Source organism: Lissotriton vulgaris, chromosome 2_1 (genome assembly GCF_964263255.1).
Source record: "Lissotriton vulgaris chromosome 2_1, aLisVul1.2, whole genome shotgun sequence".
Lineage (NCBI taxonomy): Eukaryota > Metazoa > Chordata > Amphibia > Caudata > Salamandridae > Lissotriton > Lissotriton vulgaris.
The window spans coordinates 309,718,634-309,737,183 of NC_141687.1; the positions used below are offsets into that span (position 1 = coordinate 309,718,634).

The window sequence follows — 18,550 nt, forward strand, 5'->3', positions numbered from 1 at the left end:
ACGTTATGGATGACATTTTAAAAATTCTTGACCAAAACGAATCCTGCCTCCTGATCCTCCTTGACCTTTCCTCCACATTCAACACAGTTAATCATGACAACCTCCTATCCATCCAGCATAACAGAATGGATTTTTCTGATCAGGTGTTACAATGGTTTTCATCCTTCCTACATAACAGAACACAAAGAATCAAGGCAAATCACTCTCTCTCCCAGCCCTCTCATGTTCTCATGGGGGTCCCGCAAGGGTACGCTCTATCTCCTATCCTCTACAACCTTTTCTCTGAACCTCTTTCAAGCTCTCTAAATTCCTTGGACATTCTTTTCCACATGTATGCGGACGACACGCAACTATACCTGAAAATGTCATCCCCGTAAAACATTATCTTACTCAATACTACCCTAATGTTTACTCAAAACTCGTTAACAGAGAACCTGCTCATCTCCCCTCCGAACCTCATCCCCAAGCTAGACCTCTGGCTGAGTCACCTCACTGCCTTCAACTGCACTCCTCTCATCGTAGACTCAGCCAAGTCTCTCGGAATCACAATGGACAAGCACCTGAACATGAAAAACCATATTAGCAATGTATGTAAAGGAGCAAACCACCTGATGAGGTCACTCAGAAATATCAAACCTTTCCTTCCTCTAAATGATTTCAAGCAGGCTACCTTCTGTGGCCTTCTCAAATACGCCCTGACTCTACTAAGGCTTCACTGAATGCTGCAGCTAGACTGGTTACAGACACCAAACGAAAATAACTTGTATCTCCAGTCCTAAAATCCCTCAAATTGCTGCCCTACGAAGCAAGAATTCATTTAAAGATTGTTGTTCTTACGCACAAAGCCCTTCACTTCAACACTCCTACATACCTTGCGCAAAGCTCAAACTATCCTGTGGTGCTAGAGCCTCAAGAAGCGCCTCCACCTTCCTCCTGAAATCACTCATCCTTCACAAAAAGAGAAGTTGTCACTGAGCCTTCTCCGGCGTTGCCCCTAATATATGGAACTCTCTTCCACCAGAAGTACATAGAATCTCCTCATCAATGGCGTTCAAAGCGGAAGCCAAGAGATTCCTAATGAACACATTCTTACCCTAATAGGGATAGACTCACATGCCCGTTGACATTGCCCCTATTACCATTGTACTTTCATCTGTTACGGCTCCCCCTTACTGCATATTGTGACTCCCCCTTGCTGCCCGCACACATTTGTGCATTGCATTACCCTCCTGGGTGTAACTGTACTGTATTATGCGACCATTCCTGTTTTTTTCCCGTTTTTATTCTCCCTCCTACTTGAAATGGTTATTGCTTTTTCTCTTTCCTCCCATCATATTGTAAAGCGCTCTGATATCCCTCAGGATCTAGTTTGCGCTATATAAAACTTTATAAATAAATAAATAAAATAAAATACCATGTACCAAAGGTGGCCTTGAGACTAGCACAGCTCATGAAGAATCCTAGAACAGGAATGCAAAGAAAAACTTGTCCAAGTGGAGTAGTAATACCTTTTCTTTCACACTTCTTCATCTTGGTGTGTTCGAACTGCTCTGGGACACTTGGCACCCACTGTTTTCAGTTTCCCTCTCTTCAAAATGTTCTTTTCTGAATCTCGCGTATATCTGCGTTTTCTTTTTCCTAATTTGTTTAATTTAATTTCTTCCTGATTTTGTCACATCTAGATGATGGGCTACTCATCTCTTTCTGTCTGTGTTTCTCAGTATCGATAATTCTGAGGGACAGGTAATTCCCAGCCAAATTAATTCTTGTTTAAAAAACTCAACACCTCGCATGCTCATGTCTTGTATTGGTCTTCATAATTTCAGACTAACAGTGTTTTGTATTTTTGTTTTCCAGCTTCCATATGGCTTTAGTGTAGCTGCCAGTGTCCGAGTTGGGAATGCCTTGGGGGCTGGAAATGAAGAGCAGGCAAAACGCTCTGCGTTGGTGGCTCTATACTGTACTGGTGTGTATAATGAAAAATCATCATAGTGTCACATGATGTTTAGGTTGGTCCACGTTCTCGCCTTTGAGCATTAAAAAAGCAATCATTAGTAAATGCAACCCGCCTGGTTTGCATTCTTCATGAATGTCTTTAATGTAAACATTATGTATCATGGTGGTGTTATTAATCAATGTATCCCAAATTATAGACACAGCTTTATGTCACAGCAAAAACAAATGTGGATTCAATAGCACAGTTGGTAAACTTGTAACTATCCTTGATATGTCAGTGCCCAGTGCGGTGATCAGTGACTGTGTCTGTAGCCTGATGCTAAAAACAATTTGAATGGTGGATATGTTTGGCTAGAATGAACTATAAGCTCTTGACGAATGTCTATATGCGATATCTAAGTATAATTTCCACCTCTATCTTATTGGGTTGTTTAAATAGCGCCATGCTAAACCGAAGAAGCAGCAATGTAGCAGCAATGTGCTTTACAAGGAAATAGGGATATTTTCTGATGTATCCAGCTTACACAAACACAGACTAATGTTTACAAAGATTTAAGGAAGGTACCGTGAGTGAAGGTGAAAACTAATACAGTTACAAACGTGGTAGATAACCAGTAGTGTACAGAGAAGGTGGTCACAGGAAAAAAGGAGGTATTTAATTATTTCTTGAAGGCCAGAACTGATTGGCAGTATAAGGTTGTGGGAACATTTGATGAAGAAGCTAGGGCAGAGGAGGAGAAGGCTTGTTTTCTTTGTGATGTAATTATTTTAGTCTCATAGGCATTGGTGACCAATAACCTATGCCCATTTAACATACCATTGACATTTATAGAAAGGCATTTTGTTTGGAGAGGTACTTGTAGTCCATCAAATAAGGACGTGAACAGCATCTCCTTGCTTGAAGCCGTGGAAGGATGCCAGAGGGCAAGTGCCTCTACTGTGGAGGGAAATGTGTACATTGAAAGGAAGCATTATCTCTTGCTCAGGAACCTTAGGTGATATCAGGACCCCTGGTCTTTCTTTTTCATATGTTTTTAATGAGAGTCAGGGATAATTGTAGAAGCCCCAAGGAGAGGGCGGGGGAGAAATATTCAAGGCGCATATTGTCGATCCAGTCTACGATAAAGGTCTGAGCTTGGGGTACTAATGATAAGAGTGGACTTTGTTTTGATGGTGTTGATTGTGGGAAAAACTGTGATTGTATGATGTGTAGTTAATACCTTAAGTGGAATATCTCAGGGGTGATACTTTGAGATATAGCTGTGTGTCATTGGCATGATAGTGAAGGATGCTTGCTCAGTCAGTAGATCACCTCCAGATTTTCCTTTTGAGGTTGAAAATATTAAGAACAAGAATAACATATTGGGGACCCAATACTTGATTAGAAAATAAATAAATTATTCATCTAGTTTTGAGAGAAGGTGGGAGGTGCCAATCATGAGTGTGGTGTTGATTATGCCTACAATCAAAATACGAAATTTAATAAAGGATAATAGAAGTATGCCATTGACATACAAGGGTGTTTTGAGGGATTCTTTTGATAAGGTCATTTACTGGGAGGAGCCCGAAGTTGTGCCATGTAGGAATGCGATTTCGATAGGATGATGCCAGGGATCTGAGGAGCTAAGGAGCTGAGGAGGTGTTTCGAAAGGTTGGCCTTCTGTTGCTATTGATTTGCCAATGAAGTAGTAGCGGATGTGTTTGGATATGTTTACGTAACGTGCGGCGATGAAGACTGGAAGTGAGTTTGCATAATAATTGACTGCACTAAACAGAATTGTCTGTGTCAGTGATAGTCTTGATATAGTAAATGGATTTGTAGATGACACTGTGAGTTCTCAATGTTAGAAATAAATTGCTAGTTGTCAGGTTTTCTTGTTAAGCACTTGCTGGTGTTCTTATTTTATGGTTAATGCACTTACAAAGGCAAACACAAGGAGATGATGGACTTAGCACTGACACTTTTCAGTCACTCACCCCCAGTCACAGATCTGGGTTAAATCCATCATCATTCTTGCAATGACTGTAAGGCCAATGGAGTGCGGGGCATGAGAACTGTGTCGTCAGCGTAGAGGAGGGCCGGGACAGGGCACATACCTATTTTTGGAAGATCTTTAGAAGCTGCCACAAGATCCTCCTCTACACTGCTTATGTACAATGAAAACAGGAAGGGGGCCAGAACGCACCCCTGTCTCACCCCTCTCTCTAAGCCGAAAACTTCAGGGCACTCTCCACCAGCACCGTATTTAACCTTGGCTCTACACCCCGAATATAAGTCTCACAGAAATCTAATGATTGGCAACTCCACTCCCATATTTTTCAGTTTTGACCAAAGTATGCCATGTATTACACAGTCAAAAGTTAATGAAAGATCGACAAAGCGAGGTAGAGCTTCCCCTTTTTAATCTTAACATATTTCCCGATTAACACATTTAGATTGAGGCTCTGTTCTATCATCCCAATCCCAAGACGGAATCCGTATTGCAGGTCTCACAGTTTGCCAAGTGATTCAGCCCAATACTGTAATCTTTCCAAGATTATGCATCCCACTATCTATACTTGTGAGTCAATCAAGGAGATTGGCCTGTAACACCCTGGATTTTAGCAATCTCCTTTTTTATGTATGGGTACAATGATTGATTCTCCCCACAATGTCAGAAAACCTTCTACACAACTGGCCCTCAGTACTTGAGTCAGCAAAGGTCCCCACAAGTCGATGTTATCCTTAAACAAGTCAGCTGGGACAGCATCTGGTCCTGGGGCTTTGCTGTTTTTACATGCTTGGATCGTGTTGCTAACTTCCTCCAAAGAAAAAGGAGGAATGGAGGAAGTTTGAAAAGCGATTAAACTCTCATATTTAGTTTGTCTCTGCATAAAGCGTCAAACCACCCATTTCCCCCCTTTTTACCTTCCCTCTACTGACAAAGAAGCTCTACTTTACACCCTCTGAAATAGCCAGAAAGGCCGCAATGATTTCATTGTGGAGAGTGGTGTCCTTAAAAGATAGAGCAAACTCTTCTTTATCCTTGTATATTAACTGTTTAAGAAAATCTTCCGGGATGATCTGTGTCCAACGCAAGGTGTAACCATTGCACAGGGCCAGTTCAATGCCCTCTGCCTAGGGAATGATTTTATCTTGCCCTTGTTTAAAAAAAAAGGCATGGACTATATTTGCAGGCTCAGTGGAAATTGGTCACTTAATGAGATTGAGTGTGTACAAAAGTATAACGTAAAACCAGCCCAACGGTTTGAGAGTAGGACATGGCCGATAATACTGTAGTTAGTTCCTCCATTAAAGGTTTCCTTACCAATAGCATAAGGTGTAGAAATTTAATTTACAAATGTCAAATTTAATTTATGCATCAATTCATTATTCTTATCACCATATATGCTATGTATGAAATGAGCCTGTTCTTCATCCTCTAGTCTGTATATATCATTCTGCACATTTTACCAGACTGAGCATTACACTGATGCTTATTAAAATCATCCCCCCATAATATCATTGTGTGTTTTATGTTGCCAGCTAAATCACTATTTATTTCCTGTACAACCTTAGTAATTACTCTCATGGTAGCATTATTATAGAAGTTGATTATTACTAAACTGACAGAGCCTGTTGAGTTACATACCATTAATTGATAGTGTGGGTTGTCTGTAACATAGACAATGTTATTAAATTGTAAAGTATTCAATACATAGGTGCACTGGCCCCCCTTTGCCCTCCTGTGCCGTGATGGAATAGCTGAACCTGTACCCGTTTATATGAATAGCCTCTGACATGTCTCTTGTAGACGAATAGTTTGATAGTTGCCTATGAAATCTAGCCATTTTGTGGCATGGATCTTGCTGCGTAAGCCTGCCACATTCCAAAACAGGCAACCAAGAAGTTCAGTTTTGTGTGTGGGTACATATCGGCGGGACAGGCATGTTACTATTAGCTAGTTAGGGGACTCTTTCTTGTCTCCGAGAGGTCACTTCATGTGTTGTCGTGGAATAATGCCGTCAGGAGGGCTTTCAGTGACAAGACTTTTTTGAGCGTTCTCCTCTCCACTTAAGGAAGCCCCACCCCTTGAGTCAATCCAATCCATCCAGCGAGGATAGACATTGAAACCTATTATGAATTGGGATTGTAAAATTTGGAAACCTCTATCTGTGCTCAAAGCTGGATTGTGGAGCGTAAACTATTTCTTGGGTATCTGGGGTGGTAAAGGTAACCCAGAGGGCGGGAGGATATTCCACTCCTGTAAATATTAGTCGACCCTGTCCTATTCAGGACTGCCTTTACCAACTGGGGTGCTCTAAAGGTCAATACCACACAGTCGCCACTCTGGTTTTTATTCCCTCTCCCTACCCATTTGACTCTCCTTACCATCTTGAAGTCATTAAATAGATGGTCAATTAAACCTGTTCTGGCGCCCAGCCAATTTAAAGACTTATTTCTCAGGCAATGCATTTCTCCTTACTATTTATAGGCAAAGGGGGAGCATTGGTCAAACTACCATGTATGTTGCTGTTGCTTGAGGGAGGTCAAAGCGGTCAGATATGTGTTCTGCTGCTCTTCAACTTCAACTTGATTGCTAATGACTAGAGTGGCTGCTACCATTCTGGTGTCACTTTTATTCCAGACACTGTTTCCTATATTTACCCTCTCCCCCCGACCCTCTCTTATTTCTGGTACCTGCATTACTAGGGGGGCATATGGTGGATTCTATTGATGCAGCGTTATTAGTTTATGCTCTCGATTGGAGTTTCAGTTGGGGCTTCAGATACAGGGAAGGGATCTGTGTTATGTGGAGCATTAGCCTTTTGCCCTGTAGAGAAAATAGTCAAAGATTCCAGGCAAGAATTTGTTCTTATTTCTACTTTCCTTAATCTGGATTGTATTGTCCCTATAATGCTATTCACAGATCAAGAGTGTTAAATGCCTCTGCAAAGGCATCTAATTTTCCAAGAATTATGTTATAATTGGGGTCTGGGTGAGTTTTTTTTGCCTATTTCTGTTTTGGCTGATCCCTGTATTTGAGTATTTTCTTTTTTATTCCATGTTAAATCTCTGCTGGAAAGCGTACACAGTGGGGCCAAGGTTTTTTAACCCATTTAGGTGGCGGTGAATTGGATTTAAATGAGGACACACAGTCAGATTGATATTGTGTGCAACCAATTACCTTATTAGCCCTTCCACTTTGATCTCCCTCCTAGAGTTCTGCACTGTGCCTCCAAAAGTATCAGAGTCATTGACATGTATACCACCATTTGCCTTGTTATACCCTTCAATCTCCCTTCTAGGATCCTTCCCTAATGTTGTACCTCCAAGGGTATTGGAGACGTTAACAAGGACGTGGGCTGTTGTTACCGCTGCCGTTTCACTTTCCCCATTTATTAACAAAGATTCCTCAACTGTTAAAATCGGTTTCTCAATGGCTCCCATCGCTCCCGTGATATACTTTAATAGTGACGTTTGCAACTTATCTGGGGAAGGTATTTTCCCAACTGTGGCTCAACACTTTGTTTTACCCATATTTAAAAACAACTTTAAAGAAATATGGCTAATGTACAGTTATTTCAAGAATAAGTTCAGGATAATACACTCAATAATGGTTAAGACGTATGGGGGGTAAAATACAATTTTAATATAATCACAATATTGCTCAGATGTTAAACCACCTGCCTGTCCACCTGTAGGATATTCACCCAGGCATTGCTGCCCTTATCTCCCCTTCACTTCACATACAGTATCTGGATGAACAATAGCTATCTGCTGTGAGACTGTATTAAATATTGGCTATTGAGATAGCACAACGTGCCTCCCATACGTGTTACTTCCACCAAAAAGAAAAAACACTTTGTTTAAAGTGAAAGTCAATCAAAGTACCTTGATGCTAAAAGGGTCCAATGTCGTAGGTTACTTATATGTCCATACAAAACTTACTTTACTTCTTTCAGTTTGATTGCACCAACTGGCGCTCATCCCCTCAGCCGATTAGGAGCTGTCGGGGAACTCAGGTAGGAACGCTTGGCTCATTCCTCGAGCCTAAGCTGCTCCCTGCTATGCTAGAAGGCCATGCAGCCTGCAGAATATGCAGGTTTCACTGTACTCCAGGCATGGTTCGGTCAAGGGAACCTCTAAATGACCTAATCCAAGTCTATAACAGCCCTAATTATATTTTATGTAATGCCCGATCTCTAGCGAAACATCCTATTGAGATCTGGGACATGATCTCTTCCTACTCCCCAGATCTGTGTTTCATGACTGAAACCTGACTTACCACCACTAATCACCCTTTGATCAATCTAGCAAAACCTGAGGACTATAAATGTAACCATCTAGACAGTGCAGGGAAGATAGAAGGAGGCATTGGGATCGCCTTTAAGAGTCATCTTAAAGTACAATGGATGTCCAGTATCTGTAACGACACCATGGAACTGGGAATCTTTAAAATCACCATGTCCCCCTCGGAGCCATGGAACGGAGCCTTACTCTATCGGCCACCCGGACCTAAAACAAATTTTGTCAACCATCTGACGGAATTTATCACTATGCAGGCTTTGGCTTCCAGTACATTTATTTTACTGGGAGACTTTAACTTTTATGGAGAGGACCCGCTGAATCCGGAAGTAATGAAGCTTACCTTCAGTCTGAAGGACATTGGTTTATCACAAAGGGTGCTCGGTCCCACCCACAGTACTGGCCATATGTTAGATCTCATTATTACAAACATGGAGCAGGTAAAGATCCATCCCCCGCTTTCCCTTACATGGACAGATCACTGTATGATTTTATTTACTCTCTCACCCCAAATCGGCTCAACTCACATGAATCACCTAAAGCCAACAAAGAGAGAACGGCGTAGACCTTGGCAGAAATTCACCCTGGAAGCCAGTAATGAGACATTTTCCCTTCATAAAAAGGATCTGGTCAAAAAAATCAGGGCACATCTGATTTGCTGGTCAGTTTTAATTCAGTCTTGGTAAAGACATTAGATGTAGTCATTAGATGCAGTCATTCCGTAATGTAAGAAGAACCCAGTTACCCGGCGGCATTCTACCCCCTGGTACTCAGGTGATTTGAAAATTAAAAAATCACTGTGCAAAACATTGGAGAGACGATGGAGAAGCAAAAAAAACTCTGCTGATAAGCAAAGTTATAAACTAGCTTTATCCCACTACCACCAAAATATTAAAAGTGCTAGACGTTCGTACATTCTGAATCAAATAGAACAATCCAGCAACTCCTCCAAAGCTTTGTTTAACATTTTTAGGGACTTTGCATCACCTCAAGTATGCAAACAGGCGCCACCAGAATTTAAGGAACTCTGAGACTCAATAGCGAATTTTTTCCAAGACAAAATCTCTTTGATCTATGCCAACTTTCCTACCAAGATCACAAAAAACATCGGTTCCACTAAGGAATTGGACGTTCCTATGACATCTCCTGCTCAACATCTTAATCAGTTTGAGACTATTTCGCTGGAGGAAACAATCATTTTAATATCGTCCGCTAAATCTGGCTCACCTGGCGACACATGTTCCCCCCAAAATTATGGCTCTTCTTTCCCCTGTGTGTGCTCCGGAATTACGATTTTTTTTAATTCCTCTATTTTATCTGGTTCAATTCCTGTTGTATTGAAAGAAGCCTATGTCCGGCCTATCCTTAAGAAACCGACGGCCGACCCTCAAGTTCTCAGCAATTACAGACCTAAATCCCTGCTGCCCTTGCTGGGTAAAACACTGTAAACTGTAATAAATAAGCAACTTAGCCATTATTTAGAATCAAATGGCATCCTTGACCCTTCACAGTCGGGATTTCAACCGGCTTTTAGTACAGAGACGGCCATTTTGGCTGCCACCGACTCACTAAGACGAACTCTTGATGCCGGATGATCCACGATACTGATCCTCTTGGATCTCTCCGCAGCTTTCAATACCATTTCTCATCGACTGCTTGTGGAGAGACTATATGAGGGCGGTATTAGGGTCCTAGCCTTGGAATGGCTTAAGAACTTTCTATCACATAGATGGCAAACCATAACTCTGGGTCTGTTTATGTCCCGAAAATTCTTGCTGGATAAGGGAGTACCTCAGGGCTCATGTCTTAGCCCCACACTTTTCAACGTGTATATATCTCCCCTGGCCAAGATTGTCAAACCATACGGGTTCGAGATAGTATCGTATGCTGACGATACTCAGCTGATATTTCCAACTGGCTCCACCGAAGAGAAACTCAATTTCTCGGAAGGAAAGCTTGCCATCTCAAAGTGGATGACCGAATGCTGCCTCTAACTCAATCCCGGAAAAACCGAGATCATGCTCCTTGGCAAAGCCTATAACATCTGGACGGCTGACTGGTGGTCATCTCAGCTGGGAGAGGCCCCCAGTCCCTCCAACTCAGTAAAAAGCCTGGTAATACAACTGGATCACAAGCTTACCATGAAGGACAATATCAAGAACATTACAGGTTCTTGTTATTTTAGCCTTCGCCTTCTTCATAGGATACTCCCCTACCTGCCATTAGAACATTGCAGAATGGTGGTCCTGGTGATGGTTATGAGTCGCCTCGACTACGGAAACGGGCTACTGGCAGAAGTGGGTGAGACCCTACTAGCTAAACTCCAAGTGATCCAGAACACCGCGGAGAGTATGGTCTTAAACTGCCCTCCGGGGTCTCCATCTGCTTCATTGCTTAGAGAGCTACACTGGCTTCCAGTGAAAAAAAGATTTTTTTCAAGATCTGTTGCCACACTTTTAAAGCAATGAACGGAACGGGTCCCTGTTACCTGCAAAAAAAGCTTTGTAAGCTGCTATCTGGGCACAATCTAAGGTCAAATTCATTAGCCCTTCTAAAGACCCCCCGTATCCATCTCACCCGTATGGGAGGCAGAGCTTTTTCATACATTGCTCCCAAATATTGGAACTTCTTATCTGATCTTTAGAAAACAACTCAAAGCCTTTTTGTATTAATTCCCTCTCCTCTTCAAGTCAGTTTCTATCCGGTTCTCATTGTTATCTTCTTGGTAAGTGCTGAGATGCCCCCGGGTGAGTCGTGCGCTATACAAGAGCTCCTTAACCTCTTCGAGGCTCATGACGAGCTGAGCTCGTCATGAGCCACGGCGCTCCGGTTCTCATGATGAGCCGTGGAACGCTCGCATGCGGGGATAATTCCCCTGCTGTGCTGAGCATTCCACGGGAATGGGTGTGGCCGTGACGAGCTGAGCTCATCATGAGCACAGGAGCGCCGTGCCTCATGACGAGCTCAGCTCGTCATGAGCATGGGGCGCTGTGCGCGCCCCTCCCCCCCAGCACAGCGGGGGATTAACCCCCGCAGCGAAGGGGTTAACAATAACAATAACAATAACAATAACATACCTGGGCTCCGCAACTTGAGCAGAGCAAACAACTCCCAGCTACTGTTATATTCGAATATTGCTACTAAAGAGTAACTACAAAACCTCTTTTACTCACTTGGAGACAGGGAAACAGAAAGGGTGGGCAGTTCTTGATGGTGACGTTAGTTTTCAGGAAATCAAGGGGGGTGGCCTGCTCCGCCTCCTCCTGTCACAGACGGGAGCAGGCCGGGCCTGCCCTTGGCCCGGGCTACTCGCAGGCGTGGCCCGCGTGTGTCCCATGCTGTGGGCGCCCCAAATTTGCTTTATGCACCTCCTGGTGCTCTCTGAACTTCCTCATTGGTGGCGTAGGCCGCAAGGCTTGCTGGGGACTGTGGTACTAGTCCCTCCTCTGACACAGGCACAGAGTTTGGAGGTAACGGGCTCCTGCACTGTGGACGCCCAAGGTTAGCTTTATACGCCTCCTGGCACTCTCTGCACTTCCTCGTTGGCGGCGTAGGCTACAAGGCTGGCTGGGGACTGTAGAGTTAGTCCCTCCTCCGACACAGGCACAGAGGTTGGCAGTAACTGGCTCCCGTTCCGTGAGTTCCCCAAGTTAGCTTTTTGTGCCTCCTGGCTCTCTCCGCACTTCCTCGTTGGCGGTGTAGGCAGCAATGCTTGCTAGGGACTGTGGTCCTAGTCCCTCAACTGTCACAGGCATAGAGTTTGGCAGTAACAGGCTCCCATATGTAAATCAGTCTTGACCCTGTCCCTCATGAGAACCATCTAGCCCGAACTGCCAAGCCAGTTCTGAACGGCGGCGGTGAAGTGACCTAAAGAACGATGATTGATTCATGATTGTGCAGGAAGGGGCACGTTCCTGCACAAAAAACATGGAAAGAGGAAAAACCGAGGAGAAATAAGCTTATTTCTCCTCGTTGCACTTCCCCTGGGAGGCATATGATTTTGGTGAAGCCCCAATTGTACATGGTTTTGTAAATCTATGGAAGCGTCAAAATTTATGGGTGTTGCATGGGAACACCCACCACAATGCTTATGGAATGCCTCCCTAGCACAGAGTAAGGCAATGCAGCGATTTGTGCTGCCTTACTTTACTCCATATCTATGAAGTCATTCATAGTCATGCAAAGTGGCTTTGCATGACCTCATAAATATGATCTTGTAGTTTGTGTTGCCAGAGCATCACAAAAAGTGATGTTCCGGCGGCGCAAGAGGGTCATAAATATGCCATCAAGTATTTATTGTGATTTATAGAGATATTTACACGTTTTTCTTCCTATTGAGGTTTGTGGGATAGTTGGGTGAATGTAGGTAGCTGTAGTGTATGCAGAAAGATGTCATATACATAGGGTTACTCTGCCTATCTGCAATTCCATTGTATTCCCTATAATGCACAATATCTACATTCAGACCATCTGTCAGGATTCCTGCATAAGATGTGTTACAGATGCAACACACATCCAGGGAAGCCCAGAGGCAGGCTGATACAGCCAGTCTACAGTGTATATGACAGCCAGCTTACAGATTTACTGGTTGAATATGATAGTTATGGTGTAAGACCAATATGGCACCTGTCACTATCGGCAGACATTTATTTGCACACTTAACTAGGTACTTACCCCCATGTAATGTGGTGGGACAGACCCATCTGCAGTCAGGGGTATATGTGTGAAACACTGTGTGTTATGCATGCACAATACAACATGCAATTGTGTTTTTCAAACCTGTTTGCCTGTTGTTTGAGCTTAACAAGGCCAGCTTGAGTAGGGAAGACAAGTGTCATTATTCACGAGTGCCACAATATATTGAAATTCGCTGCATTGACTTACTCTGCACAAGAGAGAGGTCCCTTGACCTTTGAATGTCAGTAGTCAGATGGTAATACATGCATTTACAAACAGATGATACTAGGCAGACCTGCATGTATGGTGCAGTACGCAAGTCATCTCTTTTCCCTCCAACCCTTTCATCTAGGTTGGGTGAGCACCAAGATACTCCCTGGAGTGAAAGAAGCGCTATAGAAGTGTACTTTACATTACATTACATTACATTACAAATGCGTCAGTAAGTAGTACCTTCTCAGGAGTGACATTACATGGAGTTAGACCTTAACATCTCCTTGTTACTTCATTTTTCTTTGTGTCATGTGTACATAAGCCCACGTAGATGGAGCACTATAGCTCACAACATATATTGTTAGCAGTAATATACATCTTCATGTTAACATACATTCCTACATGTAATAGTTGCATCCTTGCCCCACGGTGCAAGGGTGCCTGCGTTGGGCCTAGGCAGCCAATACTGCACTAGCACTGTGGAAAAGGCAAGATTTTAAAGTGTTTTGTTAGATAAGTGCCCATTATATGCCCCTCTGTTTACAGTCACAGGACATTATAGGGACTATACTGTGATCCACATATGTAACACAGAAACAAAAATCAGTCATCACACACTGTTTGGAAATACACTCTCTTGGACTGTGCTAGAGGGTCTGAAGGTGAACATACGTTAGCATAACACACAGTCTCAGCGGGAGACATTGTTTACATTGAATGCGATACAACGCATTCCATTACAACTCGGTCATTACAACAGCTGCGTTGGTACATCACAAGCCATTACAATGCAAGTCGTTAAAACAATTTGCTGTAGGTTGCAGAAAATATTGGATTTAAAAGCCAACACCTTGCCTACTATTGCACAGACTGGAGTTGGAATAGTAAATTATACTATTCCAACATCCAGCGCCCCTACAGCAAGTCGTTGTAACAACTTGCGTTGTACTGGTATGCGATGGAACAACGCAGTCATTGTAACAACCACGTTGTAATGGCATGCAATGTATCGCATGCATTGTAACATCCCATATTAATTTCTTTTGTGTAGGTCTCACACAGGCACGTGCATTCTGCACATGTTGTTAACATGCACAAATGTTTAAAATAGACATGATGTTGGGCTGGGGTGAGTTTGACACATAACATACCTTTGAAATAGGTGAGTGAGCCATTAGGCCTCACTGCAGTGAACCAGGGACACTTGGTCAGGTACCTCACTGTTGTTCAATGTACATAATTCTGTCAATCACACTTGATGTCTGTATAACTCCTGCCATATACATTTCCAGCACATCTACTCTGAGGGCTAGTCTTTGTGTGGGCCTCCTGGACCAAGCAGACAGAATTCCCTGCCACAGGCCTATGTAATAGCACACACTCAAATGCCATTTCCTGATTAGGATGAAAAAAGATTAATGAACTCCCCAACTATGCACTTGTACACTCAGGGCAGTTTAAACTGTTTGTGTGTGTGTTAACACATGATTTTCCCTGATGTTTCACATGGACATATCACACTCTTGACAAATCTGTATTCTTCAGGTGTTGTGTTGCTTGCAAAACACATCTCCGTCATACACCTCTGGGTAATTACTAGCAATGCAAAGTAATCTGCTCATATTGTTGTGGTACAGGACTTTGAGTCTTGTCACATGACTGTGCAAGGCCTGTGAGTCGTGTATACCGAGAACTGTGGCCTTAAGAGTTATGTATGACAAATAGGCCATAACATGAGTCACATCTGTAGTGTTTTGAGGTTCCCCAGACATGCATGTATGCATCCTGTAACAAGAAGATGTTATTTGGTACACATCATACTTTGCCTTTTCCCATGACTTCTGCCAATCATGATCTCTGTAGGTATGGTGTACTACATTTGCTCCTATAAAAGTGCTGTCATTGTGCATGGTACCACATTGTTGGGAAACACTACACTGAGTTGATTATCTCAGGTATAGACATGTTTGGTGGTTTGTTTTTCAACACTCACTGAGTGCCATCGAAACACACTTTGCTGCAGCAGAATACAGCACGACTGCTAGCTGTGCAGCACTGCACTGCGCAAGTACATGTGGATTTGGGATGTGGATAAGTGGCATGCCGGGCCTGTTACCTAAATTCAGTGCACTGCATCACCATGCTTTTCTGTATAGTTTATGTTTTCTGTTTAGTTTTCTGTATAGTTTTTCTGTATAGTTTATGTATAGTGTATTCAGTCTATCCGTCAGCGCCAGGACACCTCCGGGTATTAGAGCGCTCTATAAATTTGCAAAATAAAATAAAAATAAATAAATGAGTTGAATAATGGGAGACGGGCCCCATGTTGCTGAGAGGATTTTGTTATGTATTATTTTAGAACCCTATTGTAAGTTTCCCAATTCATGCCCTCATATAGGTATAAATCACCATATCCTTATATAGGCATAGAAATCATAACCATATTTAGGCATAGCTCATGCAGTTCAAATACGGCAGGGCTACTTCCACTAGTTCCGAAAAATTCACAACGATTTCTTGGAAAAACCCACCTTCAGCAGTCAGGGACTTCCCCTTGCTTGAGTATTGATTTATTCAAGAACTCATGGAGTTTTCAAAGAACTGAGACTCTTTGATGACATTATTATGTCCAACCATACGTCAAACCCGTCACCTTCAAGGTATAAATATGCCCACATTTGCCCAAGCAAACACACGGTGGTTTGGAGAAGTTCGACTATCTACTTGCCCGACGCGCCCTGCTACAGCAAGTGCCGAAGGAAGCCGACCCTCCAGCAGACGCACTGAGAGAGACACTGTCTTTTCTCCTGCAGAGAAATCCAGCTCCAGTGTTTCCAAGCTACCCTTGCGGGTTGTTGGGAAATCGAGTCCCGAGACGGACCTTCTTCATTCTAAACTAAGGTACAGAGCTGATTAGACCCTTAGAGAAATCTTGAACAGATTCTTGGCAAAAGAATACTACATTTATGCTACACTTACTCCCTCCCTTGTACTAAGCTTAGGTTAGGTACACCGGGGTAGGCGTATTTTAGAAGCACCAGTTGAGTACTTTTTGCCTCTTTTATTTATGTATGTATTTATCTATGGTTTAAGAACCTTACAATGCTCTTACAGTATTATTTTATTCTACTATTTGTACTGTATGCATTATATTTTACAAACAGTGTTACGATTGTAGCAGTTCATTTCTTATGCTTGAGAAAGAAGACTGTTCAATAAATCCTTTTATTGAAAGCACCCGTCTTTCTGCTTTCTCTGCACCTCTGGTGAAACGAAGCATGCATGATTGACGGATTGAAATATCTATCTATTGCTTCCACGACTCTGATGATACGTTTTATCTTGGGGAAACAAAGTTGTCATGTTTATGCAGTTGTCAGATACTAATCTCTTCTTGTGAATTTGGGAAAGTTTCTAGTAACCTCTGAGCCAGCTGGCACACACAATTAAGTTTAGTATATTCGATAGAGACCTAGTCGACCTCAGTCCTACGTCTAAGCTATAGGATATACTATTCCAATGCACAGAGCCTATTGGGAATATAGGAACTACACTACAGTCTGACAACATGATTGTTACATTTTGAGGCCTAATTCAAGTTGAGGAAATGTGAGGGAGCTGATGTTTACAGTGACTGTGACATATAACATCCAACACATAGGAAGTGTACAAACATTTATTTACATTTTTGCACAATTAATTTCATAACCAAAATTTTGTCCATCCAATAAATGGAAATTTACAGAAAGAAATCGGCATACTTTTGTTGCATCGTCTCCTGCCAGCCATTTGTCCGTACACATATGTTGTGTAGGATGGCATATACAAGGATGATCTTGCATACCATTGGGGGTGAGTACAGGAGTCTCCCCAGACGTATTCAGACATTGGAAGCAGGCCATCACCACACCAAATGCACATTCCACAATGTTCCTGGTCTTGGCCAGTGCCTGGTTGTACTGCTGTTCTGGCTCAGTCTGGGGATGTGCAATTAGAGTCATGATCCCTGGCTGCTGACCATATCCTTGATCAGCTGACATGAGAAAATATTAATATTGTCAATGATAATGCTGATTTTAACAGCCACATTCTTGTCCATGTCTGGTATGTGTAATGAATGACTTGTACACATTTCTTACAGTATTTGACATGATATGTTACATATACATTTGGCCATTGTATTACACGTCTCTTCCTGTTGTCTGTGTCTTAACAAAAGGTGAGCAGGCCCTGATACTTTGGGCACTTCTACATGCAGACATTCATGTCTAGCCAGTAGCTTACTGTTATAGCTCTTTTGAGAGGTTCCTTACCACTCTGTATTATGTGCACTCGCTGCATGTGCAAAGTGATAGAATATTGAACCGAAGTTTGGACTTTCAGTTATCCCTTGGTAGGCTGTGACAGAGCCAACATGTTTGTCACTCACACATACATATGTCGCTGTGGAACCACTAATGTTGTTTCTGCCCGACCTGACAATGGCGCAGCCTTTCAATTGCTCACTGCCTTTGCCATCTGAATTTGGTGTATACATGTGGTGCGTTTCAAACATGTTACATAGATAGTTGTACAATTTATTGAAAGCCTACAGCTGTTGCTTTTCATCAGACTATTTGACATGGTGCACTTGGATTGACACATAGGTTATTGTGACATGGGGCATCTCTATTTAAGACACACTCATGCTCTTACTAGTATTTGTCTGCCACAAACCTGGACACAATACTTTGATTTCCACATATATGTGTATGACTGTAACTTGTAGGGGACTGTGTCCTTCTACGCCTTGATTCTTTCCTCATGAATTTTGGGATTTGTATCCTGAGTACACTGTACCGCCTTGTCTAGGTTTTATTTTACTCTGTGTTGATGACCGATGGTTGGCATCTTTGCCAGCATTGTGTTAGACTTTGTGGGTTTCACATTGCTGTATTCAAATGCTTTTCATTTGGGCAACTTACAACATAGAATAGGTGAACCATCAGATTGGTTACATCTCTCAGTACGGCTGTAAACCTATGTGTATGCGTGTACATAGACTGTCAGTATAGCTGAGGCATATGTGTGTTTTGTACTGTTGGTGTCATTATGTTATCCAGTATTGACATTTACACATATCCAGGACCTACACTGCCATAGCATGCCACACATGGCCTACCCAAATACTTATTTTTGTCTTGCTCTTGAAACTTTGGTTTACATACATGTATAACGCCATGGGTGACACACTTACTTGTTTCCACAGTACTTGTTCTCACACGTTGACCTTTGACTGATACCTAGAGTAGGTTCGCCATTGAGGAGACACTCATCTGACACTTATCTCTTATGTTGTCTGGGTATGCCTATTGGCTTGTCTTGTATACCACATGGTTTTAATCGTGAATCTTTACCCAGAGCAGATGATGTGGT

General features: G+C 42.6%; 1 protein-coding gene across 1 annotated transcript in view; it reads left to right on the forward strand.

Moving 5' to 3' along the window:
• LOC147730243 (multidrug and toxin extrusion protein 1-like) overlaps nt 1-18,550 on the forward strand; it is a 574,971-nt gene that overhangs the window by 352,659 nt on the left and 203,762 nt on the right. Inside the window, exon 12 of the mRNA XM_086955004.1 lies at nt 1,858-1,966. Coding sequence (XP_086811130.1) covers nt 1,858-1,966 — 109 coding nt within the window. The remainder of the gene's footprint in view (nt 1-1,857; nt 1,967-18,550) is intronic.